Source organism: Echiichthys vipera (assembly GCF_963691815.1).
Source record: "Echiichthys vipera genome assembly, chromosome: 9".
NCBI lineage: Eukaryota > Metazoa > Chordata > Actinopteri > Perciformes > Trachinidae > Echiichthys > Echiichthys vipera.
In genome coordinates, this window is record NC_139834.1 from 12,980,209 (window position 1) to 13,004,243 (window position 24,035).

General features: G+C 39.4%; 2 protein-coding genes across 2 annotated transcripts; both read right to left on the minus strand.

The window, feature by feature from the left end:
- Positions 1 to 527: 527 nt before the first annotated feature.
- On the minus strand, positions 528 to 8,906 carry wdr46 (WD repeat domain 46). The gene is made up of 14 exons (XM_083919517.1): positions 8,838 to 8,906; positions 8,415 to 8,576; positions 7,485 to 7,565; positions 6,660 to 6,772; positions 6,440 to 6,527; positions 6,144 to 6,205; positions 5,004 to 5,108; positions 4,718 to 4,868; positions 3,844 to 4,079; positions 3,169 to 3,322; positions 1,760 to 1,907; positions 1,331 to 1,521; positions 1,045 to 1,158; positions 528 to 938 (listed from the first exon to the last, which is right to left on the minus strand). The coding sequence occupies exons 1-14, from the start codon at positions 8,892 to 8,894 to the stop codon at positions 819 to 821; spliced, it is 1,782 nt and encodes a 593-aa protein (XP_083775643.1). The 5' UTR covers positions 8,895 to 8,906; the 3' UTR covers positions 528 to 818.
- A 1,443-nt stretch (positions 8,907 to 10,349) lies between these two features.
- Positions 10,350 to 23,721, minus strand: LOC310952022 (uncharacterized protein). Its single transcript, XM_083920509.1, is given in 17 exon segments — positions 10,350 to 11,820; positions 11,940 to 12,114; positions 12,823 to 12,920; positions 13,006 to 13,132; positions 13,242 to 13,342; positions 14,601 to 14,729; positions 14,867 to 15,005; positions 16,214 to 16,250; positions 17,095 to 17,141; positions 20,223 to 20,329; positions 20,420 to 20,594; positions 21,206 to 21,348; positions 21,351 to 21,513; positions 21,941 to 22,041; positions 22,268 to 22,390; positions 22,516 to 22,654; positions 23,614 to 23,721. Coding segments are annotated over 17 exon segments (1,938 nt in total). The 5' UTR covers positions 23,635 to 23,721; the 3' UTR covers positions 10,350 to 11,707.
- Positions 23,722 to 24,035: the final 314 nt, after the last annotated feature.

Consider the following 24,035-nt stretch of genomic DNA (forward strand, 5'->3'; position numbering starts at 1 on the left):
AACTATCATCTTGTTTGGTATAACGTTTTTTAAGACAATGAAGAAACAGTTGTTACATTACTTTACTAATTGAGTTATTCCTGTTTAGGCTATTGCCAAGTAGGTTTTCACATACAAAGAATAAAAAAAAATACTTCTCAGAAATGACCATTGTAACGGTTTATACCATATACATCATTTTAAGTGCTTGTCCTTAAAGATTATTTCAAAATTCCCTTCTCATGTTGTGATGGTTTCGAGTGACTGTAGTTCAGACATATCCCAAACACACCCACTGATGCAGCCACTAAGTTTTAAATTCTGAACCAATTGTTAAGGAGCTAAGCAAAGTGCTGACAATATGTGAGAATATTTGAGCATGTTTTACAGTTAGTTGTGATCTCAAATAACACTCTGAATTCAGAGACTTGGAATTATGTTGTTAATTTTTTTCAACATATTTATATAAAACATTTGGCATAAAGTCAACCACCGGAGCACTCCATTCGACAAGGTCAAAAATTACTGAAAAAAATCTGTTTATCAGGATAACACCCATGCGAGCCACAGCACCTCACACTATCCACACATGTAGTCAGGAAGTGCTTCAGGCCACAGGCATGAAATAGAACTGCCCTTTCACTGCACTCAACATTGATTACAGACGGTCTACCACACATGAAAATGACTCTTTATTCGTCGACTACATCCTGAATTCCTCATGTTTTGTTCCCACAGTGGAATAACATGTCTGAAAAAATGTGTCCATTATATGAAGTTCAAAGGTCACTCCCACAGAATGTCAGCGGGTTTTGAGCTGCACAAAGGCTCCTCCTTTTCTATTTCTTGAATCGGTCCAGAGCAGATCTCTGACTAGATAACACTGCCTCCTTCTTCTCCCTTTGCTTTCTCTCTTTTTCAATCTTCATTTTGTCCTCTGCAGTTCTCCTGATTTCATCCTGGGAGGTAAACAAGACAAGAGAAATGAGTTAAATGCTGTAGAAATAGCAGAACGATCTCAACGTCACTTCATCACGCTTAACTCTCATATTCTGGATTACATACCCTCTGGTCTTCATGAGCCACTTGTCTCTTGCGCTTTTCAACACTTCCAGCAGAACTACGACCTTTTTTCTTATGCTTGGGAACAAATTTTTCTGTGGCACGGGGGTCAAAGCCCTGGGAAGACAAAAAATGATTTTAGAAGGCTAACAGTAATATTCCTATTAAGATCATAAGACAGTATGTCAATTCAATTCGATTTTATTTATAGTGCCAAATCATAAATTTACAGATCTGTATCCTAAATTAACATTTGATGTGCGCTGATAAGATGCTTCCAGACACTGACCAGAGCTTGGACCCTGTCTTGGTGCCTCTGCTCAAAGGTGGCGCTGTCAACCTGTCCCAGCTCAGTGGGGTCGAGGCTGATGAGCTCTGGCTGGATCTTCTCCAGCAGGGCTTTAACCTCCCACTCCTGCCTCTGCTTTGCACTTCGGTACGGATTTGCATCCAGACCGTCAAAGTTTGGCTCTCCCGCCCCTGTGAACGGAATTGAAAGAAGTTTTAAAGATACGAAAAAAGTACTGTGTGGATGTTTTTCAATATAAAACAACTGAATATATAGATTTTAGTTACAGTTGGTTTTACCAAACACATCAAGCTGAACCACCAGTTTCCTCACATCAATCTTTGTGTTAATTTTGACCCTGTCTTATTCAGTGCAAGCTCATTATTTAGTCTGCTTTTAAATATGGTATCATGTGAAATTGAGTTGGACCTGGTACGAGCATGCTGGTGAAACCATCACCATGCCCCACACCGAGGACATCCTCAAACGGACAGAAGTTCATCCCCCAAACCGCTCTTTGAACTCTATGCGCCATGTAGGGTTTAGTCACTGGAGTGTTCCACACATCTCTGTACACCTGCAGGGAGACAGATTTCACAGACACAGATTAGTCACTATGAGCGCACACTAACATGTGAAGAGGTTACTTATGTACTGCCGCTTAAAAAAAAAAAAGACAATTGCGATAAAAAAAATGCTTTCCTGAAATTTCATAGGTAGTTCAAAGTGACAACTTGCAAAGTCAGTTGCAGAAGAAGTCACTGCAGTCGTTTTTCACAGCTGACATTTTTGCATCAGAAGCACAGGTGAGAAACACCTGCGTTTTCCTTCTATGAGCAGCAAAACACTTATGCTGTGAAAAGGGTCTATAGCACTGAGTAATGTTATAATTTGATGAAAATGTAAAACATTTTGCACTTAGTATTACCTAAAATGTAATAAAACCCAATAATGTAATACCTGCACCACTACTGTACAGATACTGTAATAACATTTTTACAGATAATGCAATACCTTTAAGTTTTCTTCCAAAACTGATGTCATAATTTTGATGGATAATGTAATAATGTGAAAAGCTTCTTTTTTCTATACAATTTTTATAATACGATATCCACCCGAAAATGTAATAAATTCCCAATATTTTAATAAGGTATTACATAATCAATAAACATGTTTTTACAATATCAGTCAGGACATTTTTATTACATTATAACATTTTCAGTAAGATTAAGTGCAAATCTTAGTACATGTTCAGGCGTTATTATAAAATCAGGAAATTATTAAAGTATTTTGTTGCAAGGAACTCATATGTACGCGTAAATTTAAAAGAAAGGTTCCTGTGAAGAACAATGCTGATTATTAATGGTATTTACTTATCAGAGTTCAGTTTCCCAGCTGGTCGGCCAAACATGCAAAATTGTGAAATCTATCTCCAGCCATGCACGCGATTTAACATGTACAGTTTCCAATGATAAATAAAGAGGAATACATGTTTACTTGCCATGAAATTCCTCTGGAAATCGGCTTTTAAACTGAACACAACATCTGTCTCAGAACCGTGTCTCTAGTGCCCCTATAATTAGTAGCAGATTTCATTGTTTTTTACAGGAAATTTAGAAGATTTTTAGGGATATTTCAGACATGTAAGACAAAGCTAGAGATGTCACCAATACTGTCTGGGGTTCCCACTCTTTCCAATGAACAATAGCGTTTTTGCTGATCATGGTAAATATCCAGCTGTGTTCAATCATGACAAACCATAAATCCATTACTTCCTGTGTGCTACATTGTTTTTCAATGACAAATGATGAATTGTGCAGCGTGGAAGTGATAATAACCTGAACAATGTCCCCTGTGGCTGCAGACAGTAACCCCCTCTGGCTCAGTGACAAACAGGAAGCTCCAGCAGGGAGGAAGTAGGACTTGAGGGGCTTGAAGGTCCTAATGTCATATACCTTCAGTTTTTTATCCATACCAGATGTCACCATGTATCTGCCAAAAGGAGATCATAAAAAAAGATTGCTCTCTGGTGGACACTGAGGAAACTGCAGTTTACTGCTCATAACAGAAAAATGTAGTAGTTACTCAACATGGCTATAAAGCTTTTTTATAACTGATGGATTTCTTCTATAAACTTCTAATGTCTGGGGGACACTACACCAGATCGGGTACCCCATAAAAAAGTTGTGTAACAGGTCACATATATTTATATAAATTCACAGGCAAAGATGCAATATATGCAGGCAGGCGGTGAGTGAGGGAAAAATGTGTTGTTTTCTTTCTGGAGAAATCAGAAATGAAGATAACTATGGCTGCAATTGTTATTATGATTATCAAACAAACTGATACATGACTTGATTAACATTGTTCTTCGAGCCGGCTGAGTATATGCACAGCAGGTTCTGCCCAATCCACACATCATTCCAGGGCTAAAGATGCAGCTGACTGATAGCAACAGGGCAGCTTACTTTGGATTGTAGATAAAAAGTGTAAAGTTGAAAAAGGTGACTTACGTGCCCGTTTTATCTACAGTGACAGAGCGCACGCCGCCCTGGTGACAGAGCATCTTGACAAGGGGTTCTCTCTGATTGGGTGACCAGAGGGTGACCGTGCCGTTGGAGTGGCCGAGGTGGATGATGGCATTATGAGGGTTCTGGCACATGACATCGAGCCGGCCAGCCTTGGTGCAGATGGCTGCCACCTCCTTTCCCACAGACACATCCAGGTACTGCAGGAAGCCGGTTGCACTCTGAAGACGGGAGCGAAAACAGGGTGAAGGTTTATCAGAGCTGATTACTGTCAGTGAATTCAAGTCGGTGTTAAAGGATCTGGAAAATAACATTTGTGGTAAATGCATTTGCTTTAACTGATGTGAGGAGGGAGATACGTGACGCAAAGATACTTTTGCGAGATAAAAGGGGGCCGGTGCACTTAGGTATTGTTATTGAATACCCTCCTTATGACTACAACTTGTCTGAGTGTCAAAAGTAATCCAGTGATAACTCATACTTTTAGCAATTTGCCACAACGTAACCAAATATGGCTAAAAAACACTTTGTTTTGTCTGAAGGGTGCCCCACGGTGTCAAACCCCTCCTCCAGATAGTTTTGGAAAATCTTGTGTGATAAGTGGCCTGTTATTTTCACTATTGTTTTAATGCTGCCCTCTTGGCCAGGGCCCTCTTGAAATATTGATATTTTACACAATACTTTTACCTGGTTAAATAAAGACAAATTAAAATAGTTTATCAATTGAACGTGTGATACATAACATCAGGGATTGTGGAAAATTCAGCATCCATGAGAAGGCAACATTTTGTTATTGTGTGTAAAAAAAAATGCAATACATTGTGTGCAAAACCTATGAGAGCGGTTTTAATGAACTCACTGCTGTTGCTAGCAAAAAGTGGTAGGGGAGGAACTGCATACGAAGGACGTCGTTGAATTTGCGAATGCAGTGAAGCTCTATTCCATTGGAGTCATAGATATACAGCCACTTTTTCTGAGCCACTGCATACATGGCCTCACTATGGAGCCACCTACAGGAAGGAAATATATTGTTTTGATTATTTACAGACAGGATATTCACAGTTGCAGGTAGGTGAAGCATGATTGTAATGTACAAAGTTCTGTGCTATGTGTAGTGCTGCACGATGTTTGGCTGGCCGACTTACTTTACATCATTGACAGACTCCATCACATTTATTTCACACATTAGCTGTTTGGACTGCCAGTCGATACAAGCAATGTGGCCCCTCCTCCCGCCAAGCAGCAGTTGACTGAAGTGAAGAAAACAAACACAATAATAACAAGTCATTTAAATCAATATTTCTTTATAATGTAGAGGGACTCACATACTTTCTCTTGTAGTGAAAGAAAGTTAAAGAATGCAGTTTCCTTCAGCTCTACGGAGCATTTTAGCGTCTTTCAAGTGATGTCAATTTTAGCCCAGTTTCACAAAAAATCTGCCTGAAATGGCTTTACAATGTGTAAAGCATACAACATCCTCTGTCCTTACCCCCAACTGCACAGGAGTTTTTTGTAACAGCTGAGTGTTTTGTGCAACAAGCTCAGGCACAAAGCACACTCCCATTCCTAGCCGCTGTGAAATTAAACAGCCTTCAAGTGCGGTTGGAAATGTCGTGATTAGAAAAAAACAAAAAAACAGTAAACGATAGTTGTGAAATATAAAATTTACTTTGTGCCGCATTGGGGGGCTTAAAGTTCACGACAGCATGACACACAAATGGGCCATTGAAGTGACACTCCCACAGCACCCTGCATTAATTGACGCATCACTGGATTTGGTCTGAACGCAGCCTTAGATCCTTGATTAAGATAACTAACGGTGGGAAAAATATGGAGGACGCCTTAGGAAGAGGAAAAGAGGAGGGACACCCCTCCCAGAACAGAGAGAAATGCAATAGATGTCTTCTTTAAACATTTCATTATTTTGAGTAACCCCAACATTCCTGTTTTGGTTCAGTCTCTAGCCTGTTGGTGCAGCAGGCAGCTGTTTTTAGTGAAAAACCTCTGAGAAACACATTTAGCAGCTAGGCAGTCAGATATTTCCAAAACTGAGCTACAAGAAGTCAACTTCAAATAAATGATAATGTTGCTGTGGTTCACTTCATTCGTACAAAAGCCTGATAAGAGCGGTCCAATCAGGCAACTGAAGTGAAAACACCTCTGTGTGCGTGTGTGTTAATCATTCATTTATTACAACTGTGCATTCCCTGCAATGACAAGCTCAATTCTTTTTTTTTACATTTTAGTTAATAATGTGTGTTGGGTTTATGGAGTGAGGAACTGACCGTCCAGTCTTGCTGTAATCCATTCGATATGGTCCAAACTGAGACAGTTTAAGATTAAAATACTGAGGAGAAAGTGGGAGATGAAAAAACATTAATAAAAGGCAAAAAACCTGAAGAACATCAGACTTGGGAACCTATTTATAAAAGTTATTTTGAAATACATAAAATAAAAAATATGGTTCCCTTTGAAACACATTTTATTTTACTTGTTTTCTACAATTGTGCTTTTTTAAACAAAAAAAAAGAAGAATTAAAAACAGACTGGATTTGTCGAGTTAAGCGTGTGTCAGTCCCACCTTTGACCCAGCTGTTATATCCACAGCATCTGAAATATCTTCCTGAGAGATTGTACACGTGTCCTCGTCTTCATCTCCTTCTAGAAACCTGAGATTACAGAAAAATGTGTCACAACCAAGATTTTAAGCATTTATTTAAACTTATATTTTTCATCCTTTATTCTCCGTCACATCAAACACTTTGATACAAAACAGCCAGACAAGTTTTTGAAGAAATTACCCCGCATCCTCTGGGAGTAGGAGGTCAAACCGTGCAGCCTGTTTCTGGGACATTTCTGAAGCTTCTTCTGAGCGAGCGATCATGTCTGTCAGCTTGTGATGCTGCCGGCGAGGCTACGTCAGGAAGGACAAATGAATGAGATGTTAGTTTGTGGCAAAAGATGAATCATTTCTTTACAAGAAAGTATAAGAGCCTACTCACACTGTCCTTTTGGCCGCGGCCAAAACCGTTTTTTCAGCTAAAGCCTAGTACCTTTAAGCAGTGTGAGTGGACCCGCTCCGCGCTCAACTGCGGCCAGCGGACCGTCCACGGCCCGCTTGAAAGAGGTGGGCTTTAGCGGAGCCGTTTGCACATGTACGAGCACGAGCGTGCGCACGTGTACGAGCACGAGCACGAGCCCTACGGCAGTAGTGTTATGTCCGCCTGTTCGGACATGTAAATAGAAGGACGGACCATGCGCGGACATTTAACAACAACAACAATGGCGGTGAAAGGTTCACGTTGGTGTGGTGCGGAGGTGGAGTGTTTACTGCAGATTTAGTCGGATGAAAATATTCAAAAACAGTCGACAAGACGCACAAAAACTCCGAGGTCTGTGGAAAGATTTGTAAACAAAGCCACACACACGCGATCAATGCGTGTGACGTGTTACGGTGTGATGGCGTATGGACAGCAAGAAGCATTGGCCGGCCCTGGCAGTGTGAGTACAAACGGGGCTGGGGCGCGGGGGGGAGAGGGAGGGGGGACAAGTACCCTAAAGTCCGGGTCTCGGTCCGGGAGGACAGTGTGAGTACGCTCTAAATAAACAGACATTGGAGTGCTTACCTTTTTTGTTTTATTTTGCCTCTTGAACTTCTGCACCCTGTCTTCTGGAATAGGAGCAGGCCCAGGAAAAGGGTCAGATTTCTGAGGGAGTATGAACATTAATCAGAAGAAATATACTGTGCTTAGTTTGTGAAACAATGGTAAGGTAAATTAATGTAGAGCTATCATACTGATACTAGAGTATGAAATAGATATTGTTTGGACTCTTGGCAAGATTGTGGTGTAGCTCAAATAGTGTGTTCTTCTGGACTTAAACGATGCTTCATAGTTAAAGCGACAGATAACTTTTGTGTTTTAACTTTTAATGAAGTAAAGGTTGATTTCACAATGTAATGGCTATAGAATAATGACACAACCGGCGTTTAGATTTGTTTCCTATGAGCCTCATTTTGTTTTCAAAATGTAATAGAATTCACAAGCCTGTTCTTAAACGGACGTCTGTTCTGGTCCAGACACTGCGGACAACGCAAAGCAATGGCATTGATCACGAAACAATTCCCTTGGTATTTACGTGCATTCACGTTCAATGGCTGCTCTCAATTCAGGACTGTTGCGGGTCTCATAGCGTAGACTTTGTCTTTTAGGTATGAGTTATCAGCTGATTAAGTGTATACATTTTTTGGGACACCCTGTATTATGTTGCATTCTCATATACAGTCTACTGTATGTCTCTTCATACATCCATGGTCTATGTATGCAACCCACCAAGACTAGTTATTACCAGCAACCAGTTTATATTCCATGCATATACATACCCTTAACCGTTTTTTGGCATTGTATATATTTTGGATTTGCACCTTTTATACTATTTCCTACTTTGCAGCACAGATATTTCCCTCGGGATAAAAAAAGCTTCTTATTCTCATCAGAATAAAACAGATATTGTGATGTTCTGGAGATATGTTACCCATCTCACTTCAATTGTCTTACCCCTGATATGAACTTCTTTTCATCTCCATGATCCTCTTCTTGCTTTCTTTTCTTTGCTTTTTGTGCCTGTTGCAGAGCCTTTTCGGTCTGTTCTCCGTCTTTCCCCGCTTTGTTTTCATTTCCCCCCTCCTGCTGCGGCTCATCCCAGTAACGAGCTGGGGGCTGTTAAACAGGAGCAAACGGTAGCAGGTTAGCAGCAGCGACTTTGAGAACAAGAAAGAGCATTTAGTGTGTTTGTGTGTGCTCAGAAACTGGGGTTGGCTCGCCTCCTCCAGGACCCCGTACACACGCGCTGCTTGCGTCAGCCGCCTGACACTCGCGGAGCTAATGCTACATTGTATCTGTCAAAAGCACCGCCCTCGTCTCTCTTAGGTGATAATATCAAAAGTTAGACACGCTTACAAAGTGTTTATCCGTGATTACCTTCTTCTTTTTCCCCACGTGTGTATCTTTCATTGCTGCCTCGCCGGGAGACGCCATCTTTGTTGTATACGTTTTTCAATTCCTGTGACATCACTTCTGAATACGTCACTTCCGGCTAAAATTCTGTCTGTTATAGTTTATATGTGAAAGGTTGAATATGTAGAATCTTCATTACAAAAGCTATAGCTATATTTGAGTAAAAAACGATTTAGTCTGAATTAGTATTTTAAAATTGTTTTGACAGGTTTGACAATGACTTTCTGTCACATTCTCTTTACATTGTAGTAGCCAATAAGCGTTTGGCATTGCTGGTTGGCAGGGTTGTCTGTTGTTCGGTGCAGCAACTGTAGGCTGGCACTGGGTGAAATGGAGTTTGCCAATCCTCCAGCTGCTTATTCGTCCCAGCAGAGTGACCAGAGACGGGCAAAAACCAGAGTCAATATAGGCCAAGCATTCACTCGATGGACTTAGATAAAGGAGTTCAAAGGCATTTTAAACACACGCCCAAATGACTATGTTTCTCCTTGGTCGGTAAGCTAACTTTCATGTTTACTTAGTTGTAACGGCTAACGCTAACTGTCAGTCAAACTCCTCTGCAATACTTGTTTTTATGGTGTGATTTGCCAGAGGGGATGGGTTCAAACAGGCTCAGACAGACGCTGGTCTCCTGTAGGCTACTGGGCCGGGTCTGACCAACCTGGCAACCTGAGTGGTGGAATTATTTTCTGTTGTTGCGACTACGACCTCATTCTCCATATTCAACCTTGAATTTATGATTTTATATATTTTTTTATATTTTTTTAAGCTATATTTTCGATATGTATTATTTGCAGACTCTTCTTATTTGTATGAATATCACATTTCTCTGATTGTCTGCTTTTTCTTAATCTTAAATAAAAAAAAAAAAATATATATTAAAAATAAGTATAGACCTTTTCAAAGATGTAAACATAAACATTCTAAATGTGCCCTAGTTTATTTCCTGTTGCAGTGAATGTGAATAACATAAACTGACAGGAAGTCATCAAGGACCAAGGCTCTTGAAAAGGTCTATAGTTTCCTTTCCTCCCGGGAATATTACTTACACAAAATATTTTTGTTTTACATTTATAGTGTTTTTTTTTGTCTTATTTGGTATAACGTATACAGATTGCAGATTCTCTGATTATTGTCTGCTGGTTCATCACAGCATGTGACACCCTGACCTTGCACATTATCTTTTCATACATTACATTACATGATTCGTACATCAATTGCTCACAGGGTTTAGTTCATCTTCCCAAGTGAGTAGTGCGTGAGAATGGTTTTTAAAAGTAAGGTTTTAGCAAAAATGCGTGTTTGGGAAGTAGTCTATTGAGCATATGACTGGATAAACTAGGCTTGGATTATACTGCATGAGTTGTGTCAGAGTTTTCGATAGGGTTTTTTAACAGGATTTTGCTGTTGTTACACAGAGGAGCCAGGTCCACAGGTGTTGGGGACCAAGCAGTGAGGTGATGAGGGCACAGGGGATGTGTATAAAAACCAGATTTATTTTTTTCACCCAAAAAATACAAAAACATTAATATATCAAGAAATTGATAACTAGGCCCATAAAACAGATCCCATAAATTTTCACAGTTTTACTCCTTTGTCCATTTATTTTGAATTTGCTCCATTCTTCCCAAATGCTGTCACCATGATGAACAGTTAATACCCATAGCCCCTACTAAACCACTACAAAGCAATCTGTAACATAAATAATCACACATTTAATGTATTCCAGCACCCTTTGCACTCTGCACCATTGAACTATTGTCGTTATGTTTAGAATTTCATTGTCCTGTGTTCCTCGTTTTTAGCTGTATCTCAATTTCTATTTATTTGTGTGTATATTGAGAGTTAAAAAAGCCAGAGTCAAATTCCTTGAATATGTTCACATTTACGTGGCCATTAAAGCTGGTTCTGATTCTGATTTATATCTTGATATATGCCAAATATATGTCCACTTTTAGCAGGCCATCAAAGAATTTGATCAACTGTATACCACTCACATATTCTGCTTTACTGAGCAATACATCACAGTGCAGATGCTATAGATGCTCAAACGTCCACTGGGACTTTAAAAGTCAAGCCTTTTGTGCACATGGAAGAAGTTGGCCTTAAGGGCTTTCTGACAGAAATCTCTAAAACTACTTTAAGGAAAATATAATGGGTCAGGTTAAAAAAAAACGTTTCTAGTAAGCCCTGAAGGTTAACTTCTCCCATGTGAACAATTTGTTCTACGAAGGAGTCTAAAAAGAGGAGAGAAAAGTCGTGCTGTCATTTCCTGTTACATCATTGGTGTTTAACCGACCAATTTGAATCCCGACTCGCCATCTACGGGAGCTTTGTCGGGACTCCTTGACTCTTGTCAACGCACTGGCAGCCCTGCTTGCATGAAAAACATGAATGCTCCACAACGGTCATTGTTTAAAACACGGTCTCCTGGGTGAAAGTTCTGGGTCTATGTGACCCATCCACAGATTTTGGTGCTTTGATTCTGTAGCACTTTCTCTAAGCATCTAATTATGCCACAGATGGGTTTACGGTTGAAGGCAGTATTTGACACCCTGAAAATACAAACAGGTACAACACGTGCAGGAAAATCTGGTCTGCACTTGCCAAAAGTCATAGGGTCAGAATATAAAATAAAGATATATTTTTTGTCCTCGTAGACACAGTAGCCTACTTATAGGTTAGTGAACATGCATTAGCTTAAAGGTAGTGTGTTTCCGCAATTGTCCCACACTAGAAAATATATATTTTTAATCAAATTCGACATCTACTCAGTAACATCAACATTATTCTCCCATCAGTAGCAGTTCAGGACATTATGCACAGCCGTGCCTCTAAACGTCAGTACGAAACTGCAGTGTACGATTCTCCATTTTCATCTTGTAGTCTTTTTCAAACTTTTCATCCTGGGCCACAGTGAAATGGTTCTTCCAGTCACCAACTTTCCCTGCAGAAACAAAGATAATCATCATTCAGATCATTAAAATCAGTGATAAATAGCAGATCTTGGTGCAAACAGAAAACATCTTAGCAAGGAACCTCTTTCTCAGACATTTTAATCTGTACCTTTTCTCATGAAAGGAGACACCTTGTGATTCATATACTGGACAGTGGAAAAGTTGGCCATCTTATTTTGTTTCATATTGTCAAACATCACTCCAGCTGTGACTCTTTCTATTTCCTCAGCCGAAGGAGACAAACCAAGGAAGGAATAGAGTCGCTCTATCTCTCGTCCTGTGTCCTGCAGAAAATGTAAGAATCTCAGCATCAACCTTTTGACACATACATTAAAGATACATAAGCTTAGTAATGATCTTTTTTGACCAACATCCAGTTTTAGGATGTGTCTTTTGCTACATTTACGCCTTGCATCCACACTATTCTGATGTTTTCAAAACCCTGTTTTATTTATTTTTTTAAACTCTGGGGTTGCATTTTAGTCTTGAAATGAAATTGAGACATTTGAAAACAATGACGAAGACACCCCCATCAGTCAATCTTTTTAGTTAAGTATGATGATTTAAATTTTGTGATTTCATCCTTCTTGTTTGGGTGCTTCTTTCCCTTTTTGCATTGCTCGCTCTGGTGATGGATAATGCTCCTGATAATAATGCTTAAGCAGCATTTGCAACGACTCCCCATCTGTGTTTTCCACTGTCATGACCGACTAATACTCATGTGTTTCTTTCAGTAACATTTCCACCTTGTCGTCTGTCCAACTAAATACATATCTGGTCTTAATTTCCCCCTATTGCATTCAACCTCGGAATTGAAAATATTTACAATCGGCTTTCTGCTTCTTTAAAAAACTACATTTGGCTCCAACAATGAGTGACCAGCAGAGGTCAGATAGAAAACCCTTTATTTTAATGAATAAACACTTCATAAGATCTGTTTTAAATGAGTACAAGACTGATTATGTTACACCTACAAACACACCACAGCTCACCTCAATCAGATCTTCATAGAACATGAAGTGAAGTTTGGAATAAGTCTGTTTCTTCTCCCACCAGCTGCTCACATGGTCATACCATGATCCATACGACACTGACGTCACAGAATAATAGGGGACATTTAGGAAATGACATGAAATTGTGCCTCCTTTTCACTACAAAAACTACTTTGAACACACCCTTTCCCTCCATGAAATCATTTAGAAAGGTGCTCCAGTCTCCTGGTTCTGGCATGTCATTGTTCATGCGGGAAAAGTGGTAATAGGACACTGCATCGTCCTTTGCATTTCGGGCCACATAGACTATCTACAGAAAGTAAAAAAGCACTAAATTATATTCTACTTGCATCATGATAAAGTGCGGTTCATAAATTGCATATTTCACAGGCTACATACTGTGTGTGCATAGATCTTACCCTGCAGTTCTGCTCCCAGAAGGACTTGGGTACAAACTTTACTGGTAGATGAGTTTTAATGAGACGTGGAGTGGTGGGAAGCTGCTCTGCCAAGTCTCGCCCTTTGTGAAAAGACACAATAATTGGTGACTAATTGCATTTAGAGGTAGACTTGTTACAAGAGTCAACAGTCATTTAGTGCCACTGACACATCTTACTTGGCTTCATTAGTTTATACACTGAAAAAGTGGGTTCTCAGGTTTTAAAAAAAAACTACAATTTTAAATGCTATAGGCTAACCAATACTTTTACCAGCCCCAACAGCAACCCTGGAATTATTTTCACCTTCCGAGTCTGTATTTGTCATGGAGGCAACCTACTGAACTACCACAGAGGCGGTTTGCAGTTTTTTACTGGGTGTGGATTGAGCAAGAGCGTGGCCTTAGGGTGTTGTCATATTAGGTTTGATTGATACTGTATGTACTGGGCCTGAGCATGATCGACCTCCTCCCCAGTCCCCAGATACCACCTGTCTCCTAAAGAGGTGGAACACAGATACAGGAATTTACTGCATCATTTCACTTAAAATGTCCCCGTCCCTCCTCTTGCACAGCAGCACTGCCAATCAAATGATTCATTTAAATTTAATTTTGAATTCTAACCCTGCGCTAGAAGACAATCTCAGAACCCAACATCTATCTGTCTGATGACAATTTAGCCTCTGGGAGCAATGGCTAATATTTCTGGCTTTCCAGTGTAGCCAGCAGATATCCGGGCCAAGACGAGCAGCAGTCATGTTTATGGTCCGATTAGCAACTTGAGATGCGAGAATGGAGTTGGAGCTGAGAGACGGTGTCTCTTTAAACAGAGAGCTGCATATGAATGCAGATAAAGAATATTAAAAGGCAAATGAAGAGCTAAATCCTCATCAGACAGTAGCCAATGGGTTCCATGATCGTATTTGGGCCAGTAAATTCAACCTTGTTTGCGCTCAATTTGCACTGTTTAGCTGCATGCAACCAAAGCCTACTCATATATGATCCGTAAATACAGCTCAGTCTACAAACGGAAACCAGACCACTTCCGCTTCCCAAATCTCATCTTGTTTCCAACAGTTTATTCATTCCTGCGCAGAATCTGTTTATAGAGATTACACAACTGAGTGCATGTATGCAAACAAAACTGATCTGAGGCAAAATTGATGGTTGATCTTACAGAGTCCAGCTTTGTATCTGTAAAATCAATCTCAATCGCTGTGATTATAAGAACACATTGATCATAATGAAGAGCTTTTGGAGGTAAAGTGCACCAATTGAGTGACATTTGCATTTATTTTTTTACAGTGAAATTATCTCAGAAATTGTGTTCCCATGATTCCACCTGTGGGTAGAGAAGGTTTGCTGTTCTCTAGAAACGGCACTCTCTCATAAAGAGGGATGGATGCCAGACGCTCTGGACATGTCTGCCCAAAATACAGAAGATCCAGGATGTAAGAAACCCATGTTGTTCCTGAAATTAAAACACATGGATTCATTCTGTTCAGTGGCCTGCACATATGGAACATCAATCCAGGGTATTCATCAACATGATACGACGATGATATTAAAAGTATAACTATGATGCCACATGGTCACACAAAACCCTACCTGATTTAGGATAAGAAGCTACAAGAATATCATCTGGTCTCGCTTTAAAGTTCTGTATCGTGTCCCACTGGTCAGTAAAGTATTTGACCATGGAGACTCCGTGGAAGTCAAACAGTGTTGGCCGAGGACGCAGCTCCATCTGTAAAAATTATTTTATTTATCTAAATGCCAATGTAAATATCATTCATAACACACACACACACACACACACACACACACACACACACACACACACACACACACACACACACACACACACACACACACACACACACACACACACACACACACACACACACATGCAGTATGTCAGAATAATAATTCCATTTGAACCGTTTTTTGCAATGACTTCTAGCTAATGCAATACTGGTTAACTAACAGGACAGTAACTGTATGTACTGTACTGCATTTTAAAGAAACAATTGCAGTGGTGAAAGAAATACTATGGTAATAATGTTACTTAAGTAAAAGTAGAAAGGTATTAGCATATACATGTACTTTAAGTACCAAAGTAATCATTATGCATAATGATCCATTTCATGATAAAGTATACAGTATGATTGGATTATAACTAGTTATGAATTAATGTGGAAACATCACTTTAATGTGGCAGCTGGTAAAGGTGGAGCTAATTTCAATTGAATACTGGGTATCATTAACTATAATAATCATCATAATTTATTTTTCTCAATTATATTTTGTATTAATAATCTGAATCTGCAAAATAGGTCAAATAAATGTAGTTGAGTAATACGTACAATATTTCCCTCTAACATATAGTGGAGTAAAAGTATAAAGTAGCAGAAAATGGACTCAAAATAAAGCTAAAATACTTGAGTAAATGTACTTGTTCCAACAAACCGCTGGTGTTCCTTACTTTTAAACCTGCCAAACCAGTACCTATAGTACAGAGAAGCATGTATTGGTGTTTTGCACAAGGAAACAGAAAACCTACAAAATCTACTTTTTTAGTGTTTCCCACAATAACCAGTTAAAATATGCACGCACAGAAGAATAATGACAGCCCATGGCTGTGTTGCCTCTCTGGTTTGTCTGTGTTTTAATCATTACACCAGTAACAGTTAAAATAGCTGGGGTAGCCAGTGACTCCCACATACAAAGGCTAAAAGTCCTCGCTGCAGCAGCCCAGGGTTTAACTCCAAGCTCAACCAATTTCCTGTCAATCTACAGCTGTTCTATGAATAAAAGCGTAAAAGAGCCAAAAAAAACAAAAAAAAACCTGTTGAAATGGCATGGTAAAATATGTGTCAAGTCTATCAATAATTTGCCAAATAACTTTCAAGTGCAGAACATTTTAAAACATGCAGTTCAAAGTGACACACTCACCCTGTTGCAAAGGTGTTTCTCAAAGAACAGATTGTGTCTGAATCAACTCCAATTAGGAAGTCAGTGTGTTGCATAATACCTGTCATGACATTCTGCATAATGTCCCGAAGGGGTATAGGCACGAACATGTATGTTCGTATGTTCGTTTCTGTGTGTCTGTGGGTGTGTGTGTGTGAGAGAGAGAGAGAGAGAGAGAGAGAGAGAGAGAGAGTCATCGTGATACAATGTGGTCCTGGAGACACTTACCTAGCAGGAATTACCACAGAGGCAGCAGCAATATGACACAATTTTATGCCATATTTGAAGTGACACAACATCTTTGTTAACCACTGAATCATGCATTTAAAATATACATTCTGTTAATTTGTATGGTTTATGTTAGGGTAATATGGAAATATATGGAACTCATTTTCTAAACTAATTTCGCTCAAATGCAAAAATTCAAAGCTGTATTAATGTCACCTGACCCCTAGTTTGACTGCTTTTTTGATCAGAATTATTTAAAATATTGAAATACAGTAGACAGCACTTAAACACAGAAATAATTAACAAGCAGACTACGGTATGTGTTTGTTTAGGTGATGTAAGTCTTTTCTTTGACTTATGAATTGATGTAAAATTAATATCCAGAGCAACTATTTCTGCATAGCATAGTTAATCAGATGATTGTCAGCTGTGATATAAGGGCTGGCACTCAGTTTTTCTTCAGCAAACATATAAGAAACGTGTGTGAAGTGGGGCATCGGTACAGTCTTTGACCTCCTGTTAGACTGTTTTGTTTATTTTGGCTAAAGTGAGAAAAAACAGCCAAATGAAGGCAATGGAATCAGTGACTGCAGTTTAACGTTGGGAACACAACTTGTTGGAAATTGGAAATTAACCCATCAGCCATTTTCTGCACCTTCAGCCCCCAAGAACACTCCTCATCCTCGACACAAAGGTGTGAATTGATGTGACATCACAATGTCTATAAAAAGGCAGGCCCCTGCTTCTATCTCTCTCTCCCTTCTTGGCTTCAACAGAAAGTGGGATTAAAGGCTCCTCCCCTCAGCTCCCAGCAGCTGCAGAATGTTTTCATCTGCTGATGGCTACTGGAAATGGCCATCGTGAAACACTCCTTCAGCAGTCGTCCCGATTGCCTGTTTAGCACCAGCAGTGACAGCACAGGTTGCTTCAAAGCAATGAAAGAAAACAGAAAATAAGTTTTGAGCAAACTACAAGGATCCTCCAACCGCTGCAAAGACTGCAGCATTGGACCTCACGACTGTCCCCTCAATCTGGTAATTGAACTAACTGGGTCTGTAACATTAGCAGCTGCACACAGCTTAGCAGAGCTGTACTGTTTAATGTTGTATTGATTTGGTTCATTGCATCCAGAATCGTATTGTTGTGATGTTGTCACAGTCAAGTTATTGGATAGCCAACTGTTGTGTGTTTTATTTGCTTTTATTCAATTTGTAAATAAATGACTGTGAATATACAACATGCTCTCTCTTTAATGTTGCCCGAGAGTAAACACAGTAATTCTGCCAACCTCTTCTATGACAAGAACTCCAAAATCCTTAACTAGTAGTAATTCATTTAATTATTATTAAGAATTCCAAATTGATAGTTTGGTATATTTTCATGAGATTCAATTAATTTACCTTTTCCTGATATTATCAGGTGGTGCCCCTTGAGGTGAAGGAAGTGACTTAATTCACATTATTTTTTTATATAAAACTTAATAATTAGTATGATAATTCGGGCTTTTTTCCACCAATAAGCCTGAGCAGACTGCGCATTGAGCATTTCCTACCTATGTTATTCTAAGGTTTATTATTATTATTCTGCATAGTTCTTCTGTTCTTTTTCAGTCGCCTCCAAAAACCATTCAACTATCAAAATGTTCAGATTTTTCAGCTCTTTTGTGCTGATTTTGAACTTTTTCCATATTTCTTTTATAATGCAAACCAATGGAGATCAGCTTTAAACCCTTTAAAACATGCTCTCTTTGAAGAAGTCAGTTTGTTGCGTAATACCTCTCATGACATTCTGCATAATGTCCTGAAGGGGTATAGGCACGAACATGTATGTCTGTGTGTGTGTCTGTGGGTGAGAGAGGGAGAGAGAGAGGGAGAGAGAGAGAGAGAGAGAGAGAGAGAGAGAGAGAGAGAGAGAGAGAGAGAGAGAGAGAGAGATGAGAGAGAGAGAGAGAGAGAGAGAGAAGAGAGAGAGAGAGAGAGAGAGAGAGAGAGAGAGAGAGAGACAGACCTCTCTGGTTTGTCTGTGTTTTAATCATTACACCAGTAACAGTTAAAATAGCTGGGGTAGCCAGTGACTCCCACATACAAAGGCTAAAAGTCCTCGCTGCAGCAGCCCAGGGTTTAACTCCAGGCTCAACCAATTTCCTGTCAATCTACAGCTGTTCTATGAATAAAAAGAGCCGTAAAAGAAAAGAGCCAAAAAAAAAAAACTGTTGAAATGGCATGGTAAAATATGTGTCAAGTCTATCAATAATTTGCCAATTAACTTCAAGTGCAGAACATTTTAAAACATGCAGTTCAAAGTGACACACTCACCCTGTTGCAAAGGTGTTTCTCAAAGAACAGATTGTGTCTGAATCAACTCCAATTAAGAAGTCAGTTTGTTGCATAATACCTGTCATGACATTCTGCATAATGTCCCGAAGGGGTATAGGCACGAACATGTATGTTCGTATGTTCGTTTCTGTGTGTCTGTGGGTGTGTGTGTGTGTGTGTGTGTGTGAGAGAGAGAGAGAGAGAGAGAGAGAGAGAGAGAGTCATCGTGATACAATGTGGTCCTGGAGACACTTACCTAGCAGGAATTACCACAGAGGCAGCAGCAATATGACACAATTTTATGCCATATTTGAAGTGACACAACATCTTTGTTAATCACTGAATCATGCATTTAAAATATACATTCTGTTAATTTGTATGGTTTGTGTTAGGGTAATATGGAAATATATGAAACTCTCACAGATCTGGCCTCTGATTGGCTCTCACATATATGGCCTCTGGATGGTTCTCACAGAGCTGGCCTCTAATTGGTAGTTGATTGTGTAGTTTAGATCAACATGAAAGTTGAGTTTGAAAATGGGCGTGGTCCAAGCAAGGGGCTTTCTGCATTCTCCTCCCCTTCTATCTATTTTGCAACAGGGTCACAGTCACTGCATCCGGGGCTTAGCAACGCCTTAGACCATTGTGATTGGTTTAAAGAAATACAAACGAGACGGATCCATTCAATTCAATTCAATTTTATTTATAGTGCCAAATCATAACAAAGGTTATCTCAGGACACTTTACTCTCCTTCTTTCAGCCACTTTCTCACTAATTCCATAGTGTTAAACGTTACACGCTATTAGCCAGATCATTGTTCTCTCTATCCAGAATGGTAACTTGTCCGGACCCGGACAGACTTTTCACCAGCGCTGGAAATAGGTCTGGCAGAGCCAGAGACTACCCACTTTGAGCTTCATCTTTCTTTTCTTTTCTCTTCTTTTAAAACTAACTTTGGGCTTCATTTTGGCTATACAGAAACCTATGGCTGACATCACAGAGACATCATCCATATACATTTAGGATACTGGATGATCTGATATGCCTTGTGACAGTGGTGGAAAAAATATGAATGAAAACAATTAAAACATTTGGATTCATTTTGTCGATAACAATCACCTCTGTCTCGTTTGAGAGTGCAGTCATACAACTGCTCTTTTGTTATACATTCATTTTTCATTCCTCTGAAGAGTCCGACAAATATATGTGGGTAATATGGTGGACATGTTATATACAGTACATACGATTTATTTAAGGATTTTTGGCCCATTATAACATTTATTGCTCCTGAAATTACCAAGAAGATAAGATACACTTCTTCTATACCATTAGAGGCAATAGTAACTTGTTGTTTGTTTCACAGAAGTGCCACATTGCCAGTCAGTCATAGATCCTCATGGATCATGGATCTCCACATAGACAGTACACTGTCCAGACCTGTTCAAACCTCAGTGCGGAACTGAAGTTTGGCATCCTTCATCTTTTTCTTGTAGTCTTCATCAAATTCTTCACTCTGGGCCACAGTGAAATGGTTCTTCCAGTCACCAACTTTCCCTGCAGAGAGAATCACTCAGGCATTTGAGTTAAAAGTGGAGGTCTGATTTAGTTGTTCTTCTCACACGCACAATTTATTTATCAGGTTACCTTTTCTCATGAAAGGAGAAATTTTGAAATCCATTACTGGGTTCGAAGAATAGTTGGCCATGTCGTCCTTTTTCATATTATCAAACTGCACTCCGGTTGTAACTCTTTCCTTCTCCTCAGCTGAAGAAGCCAAGCCAAGAAAGGAGCAGAGTTTGTCTATTTCCCGTCCAGTATCCTGGAAACACAGTGGTCAGTTCATAAATGCATTACCAGCTAGAGGGAGAAAAGTGGCTGACTAGGAAGAGACTGTCAGGAGTATGTGAGAATGTGGTTAAGCCACATACAGCAGGTCTGGGGAGCAGCACTTAGTGAGAGAAACTTGTTTTTTGAAGATGCTATTCAGACCTCACCACATTTCCCACCGTTCCAGCTCATGAAGGCTTTTTTTGGGATCCATCCACCAACAACAGCCTAAACTGAACTGAAGTAACTGGCTAATATTAAAAGTTATTAGTTAACAGTAAAACAATGTTTGCTGGTTACAGACTAACTTGTCTGTTAAGCTAACAGATCAATGAAAAATAAACATCTCACCTACTCTGTACTGATGTGTTGAAAGTAATGCCAGCCTCCCTTGTGTCGTTGGTACTTTTGGCATGAACATATAGTTGCTGCCCATTGGTGGCAATTGTAAACAATACCCCGGTAAGACGGCAGACAGTTATCCCATGAGTAATTATGTAATGTCACACCTATTGTTTCTATCTATGTACTTAGCTTTACCTAGCTTTAAACCCCTAGACTGAACTAGCCTGTAACAGAAAGCCACAAAAACATATAAATCACCTCAATCAGATCTTCGTAGAACATGTAATGGAGTTTTGGATAACTCTGTTTCTTCTTCCACCAGCCGTTCACATGGTCGTACCAGGATCCAAACACCACTGAAGCAACAGAACAAAACATTAAGGTGCGTCGGTAGAAATCTGTGTATTTTTAACTGAAATGTATAATATTTCATCCATACGCTTTCCCTCCATGAATCTGTGGATGTAGTTGCTCCAGTCTCCAGGCGCCGGCTGAACCATGTTCATTTGATCAAAATGAAAATACGACACCAAGTTGTCTTTGGCATTGCGGGCTACGTAGACTATCTACAGAGGGAGAAAACACCAACAAGCATGACACATAATATGCTTATCATAACTTAGTGTTTGTTGCTTGAGATAGATTCAAAATTGACTACTTTGTTATCATTTTCTTTTATGAAATTTGAGTATCTAAGAGATAGTTCTTTCCTAAAAAAATAAAAAAATACCTAAAATACATTCAGCTGCTAAACCCATCTACAGCAGTACATTGCTTAGCTTCCATGCCTGTCCTCCTGTCTGCTTCTCAAAACAGGGGAAATGCTGCCTGCCATTTACTGTAGGTAAGGTACTACACTGACTATAGATAAGTAACTCATATGACCCCACTTCAACAAATCAGAACGATCTCTTTAGTGTTACTGTTAATGTTGCCCTTTTATCTTAGTATCTTGTACACTGATATAATGTAAATAACACACAAACTACTGACCCTGCAGTTTTGCTCCCAAAAGGACTTTGGCACAAACTGAACTGGATAGTGAGTTTTAATAAGTCGAGGAGAGGTAGGGAGGTTGTCCACCATGTCCTTTCCTGTTTGAAGAGGTAAAGGTGGAGTTAGCAAAGCCCTGATCCCGTAAAGTGCTCATGTAGTTTCTTGACTACTACAGTGAGGTAAACATGGTGTCTTGTGATACTAAGAACAGACATACAAACCTTTCAGATAATGTTTACTGACGTTTATGCAAATGGTAGACAAGCATGTTTGTGATGCATGTACGTGAAATATTGTGAGTATGTTTTATTGTCTGAACCCAACCTGAACCAAAAGCCTTGGTGCTGATCTCCAAGAAAGGCACTCTGTCAAAGATGGGAATGGTTGCCTGACGCTCAGTCCGACCAAAATATAGGAGGTCAAGGATGTAGGAGACCCAGGTGGTTCCTAAAAGACAGACAGAGAGAGAAGAAAACATAATAATCCAAACCCCTCACTTCTATACACACATCTTTTATGAGCTATTAAACATTTATAGCAAAATCCCTGGCTGTTCATGTTTATGGACTGACCTGCTTTGGGGTAGGTTGCAATAAGTATATCGTCAGGCCTGGCCTGAAAGTTTTGAACATCCTCCCAGCTGTCTGTGAAAAAGTGACTCATTGAGACTCCACGGAAATCAAACAGTTCTGGCCGAGAGCTTAACTCCATCTTTTAAAAGAAAACCACACAAAGCAGTGTGTGAGAGTAGTTAAACGGCTGTGATTTGATTTTGAGAAAAATAATGCAAACATTATTGCAGACAGTGAAGTTGCATTGTTTTCTACATATCATCTTAAAGATGAGGGAAGCAGTAGAACAGTTACAACCCAGGTGCAAGTGAAAAGATCATTCGCATTGTAAGTTTCTGAAAACAACAAAAACGATGAATCTCAATTATTCATACATTGCATTTCAACTTTTCTGAACCACTACCTGTTCTCATTCCTGACTCGTCACATACAGACACTTTTGACACAGTTTTACACAATTTGGTTAACATTGTGAATTTTAAAGATATAAAAAATGAACGCTACTCATGCTTAGGCATCAAAACAACTCAGTTTAAGGGGCTCTACTTGAAAAACGTATTAAAAATTCTGGGATTTTCTCTCCCCCAATACATGAAATAACACTATACACACATGGTCAGACAGTCTAACACAACAAACAGAGAAGTTCGGATTACATAACACACAAAGGAAGTGTGACGTCACTCTCTGCTGAGGACGCCATTACTCCACTTCATCTTTACACATAGAAAACAGTTGTTTGCTGCTATATTAATGTTCTGAATATTGAGTACAGTGCCCTTACGTTTATAGGCATAAAAACGACACAGTTTTTTTTCTGCCGACCAGGCTGATAGTTAACAGTCCAAAAGGACCATGATGTGCTCAAAAATTCAGTATAACGTTGCACTCATGTTGCACACATGTTGCACACAAAAGAGTGGGGTTAAATATTGAGTGATGTGTGAAAAAAAAACATGAGAATAAAAATATACAACTTTTTCATGCAATACTTCAGTCTATAAATCCATTCTCATTTGTTTGGTATTATTTAACAAGAAAGTTAAGCACAATGTAGATCTTTGAAAAAATGATGTTTACATTCATTTAGAGACATACCTTGTCTGAAAAACACGACATGCTGAACACTGCTGGTTTCTCTGCTGTATTTCTGATTCTTTCCTCTCCAGACAGGCAAACTGATTTTCCTTCCTCTCTCTCTTCTTGCATAACACTTTCCTCGCTTTAATTGGAGGATCAGTCCAAGATGAGATATGTCACTCCAGTCCCTCCCCTGTCCGGATTTCCGGGACATTAACCCTTTTGGCACTGTTCTCTGTACAGCTATATGGAAACATACAGGCCTAACTACTTTGTCATTTGAAAAAAAAAAAAAATTGTAAAAGTTTTACACACTAATGTCCGTACAAAACATACAGATGCATGTATTGCAAGTATTTAAACAGGAAAGATGTATAGTTAACCTCAGCAATATCATATAAAAACTACTACTTCCATGTCCTGATTTGGTCTTTCTAACC

What these genes read in the sequence shown, in the direction of transcription:
- wdr46 (XM_083919517.1), bottom strand. Translation starts at nt 8,894, where the DNA reads ATGGCGTCTCCCGGCGAGGCAGCAATGAAAGATACACACGTGGGGAAA. An exon ending in AAAAGAAGTTCATATCAGGG is followed by an intron (nt 7,566 to 8,414) that starts GTAAGACAATTG and finishes ATACTCCCTCAG; the next exon opens with AAATCTGACCCTTTTCCTGG. An exon ending in ATATAACAGCTGGGTCAAAG is followed by an intron (nt 6,206 to 6,439) that starts GTGGGACTGACA and finishes CTTTCTCCTCAG; the next exon opens with TATTTTAATCTTAAACTGTC.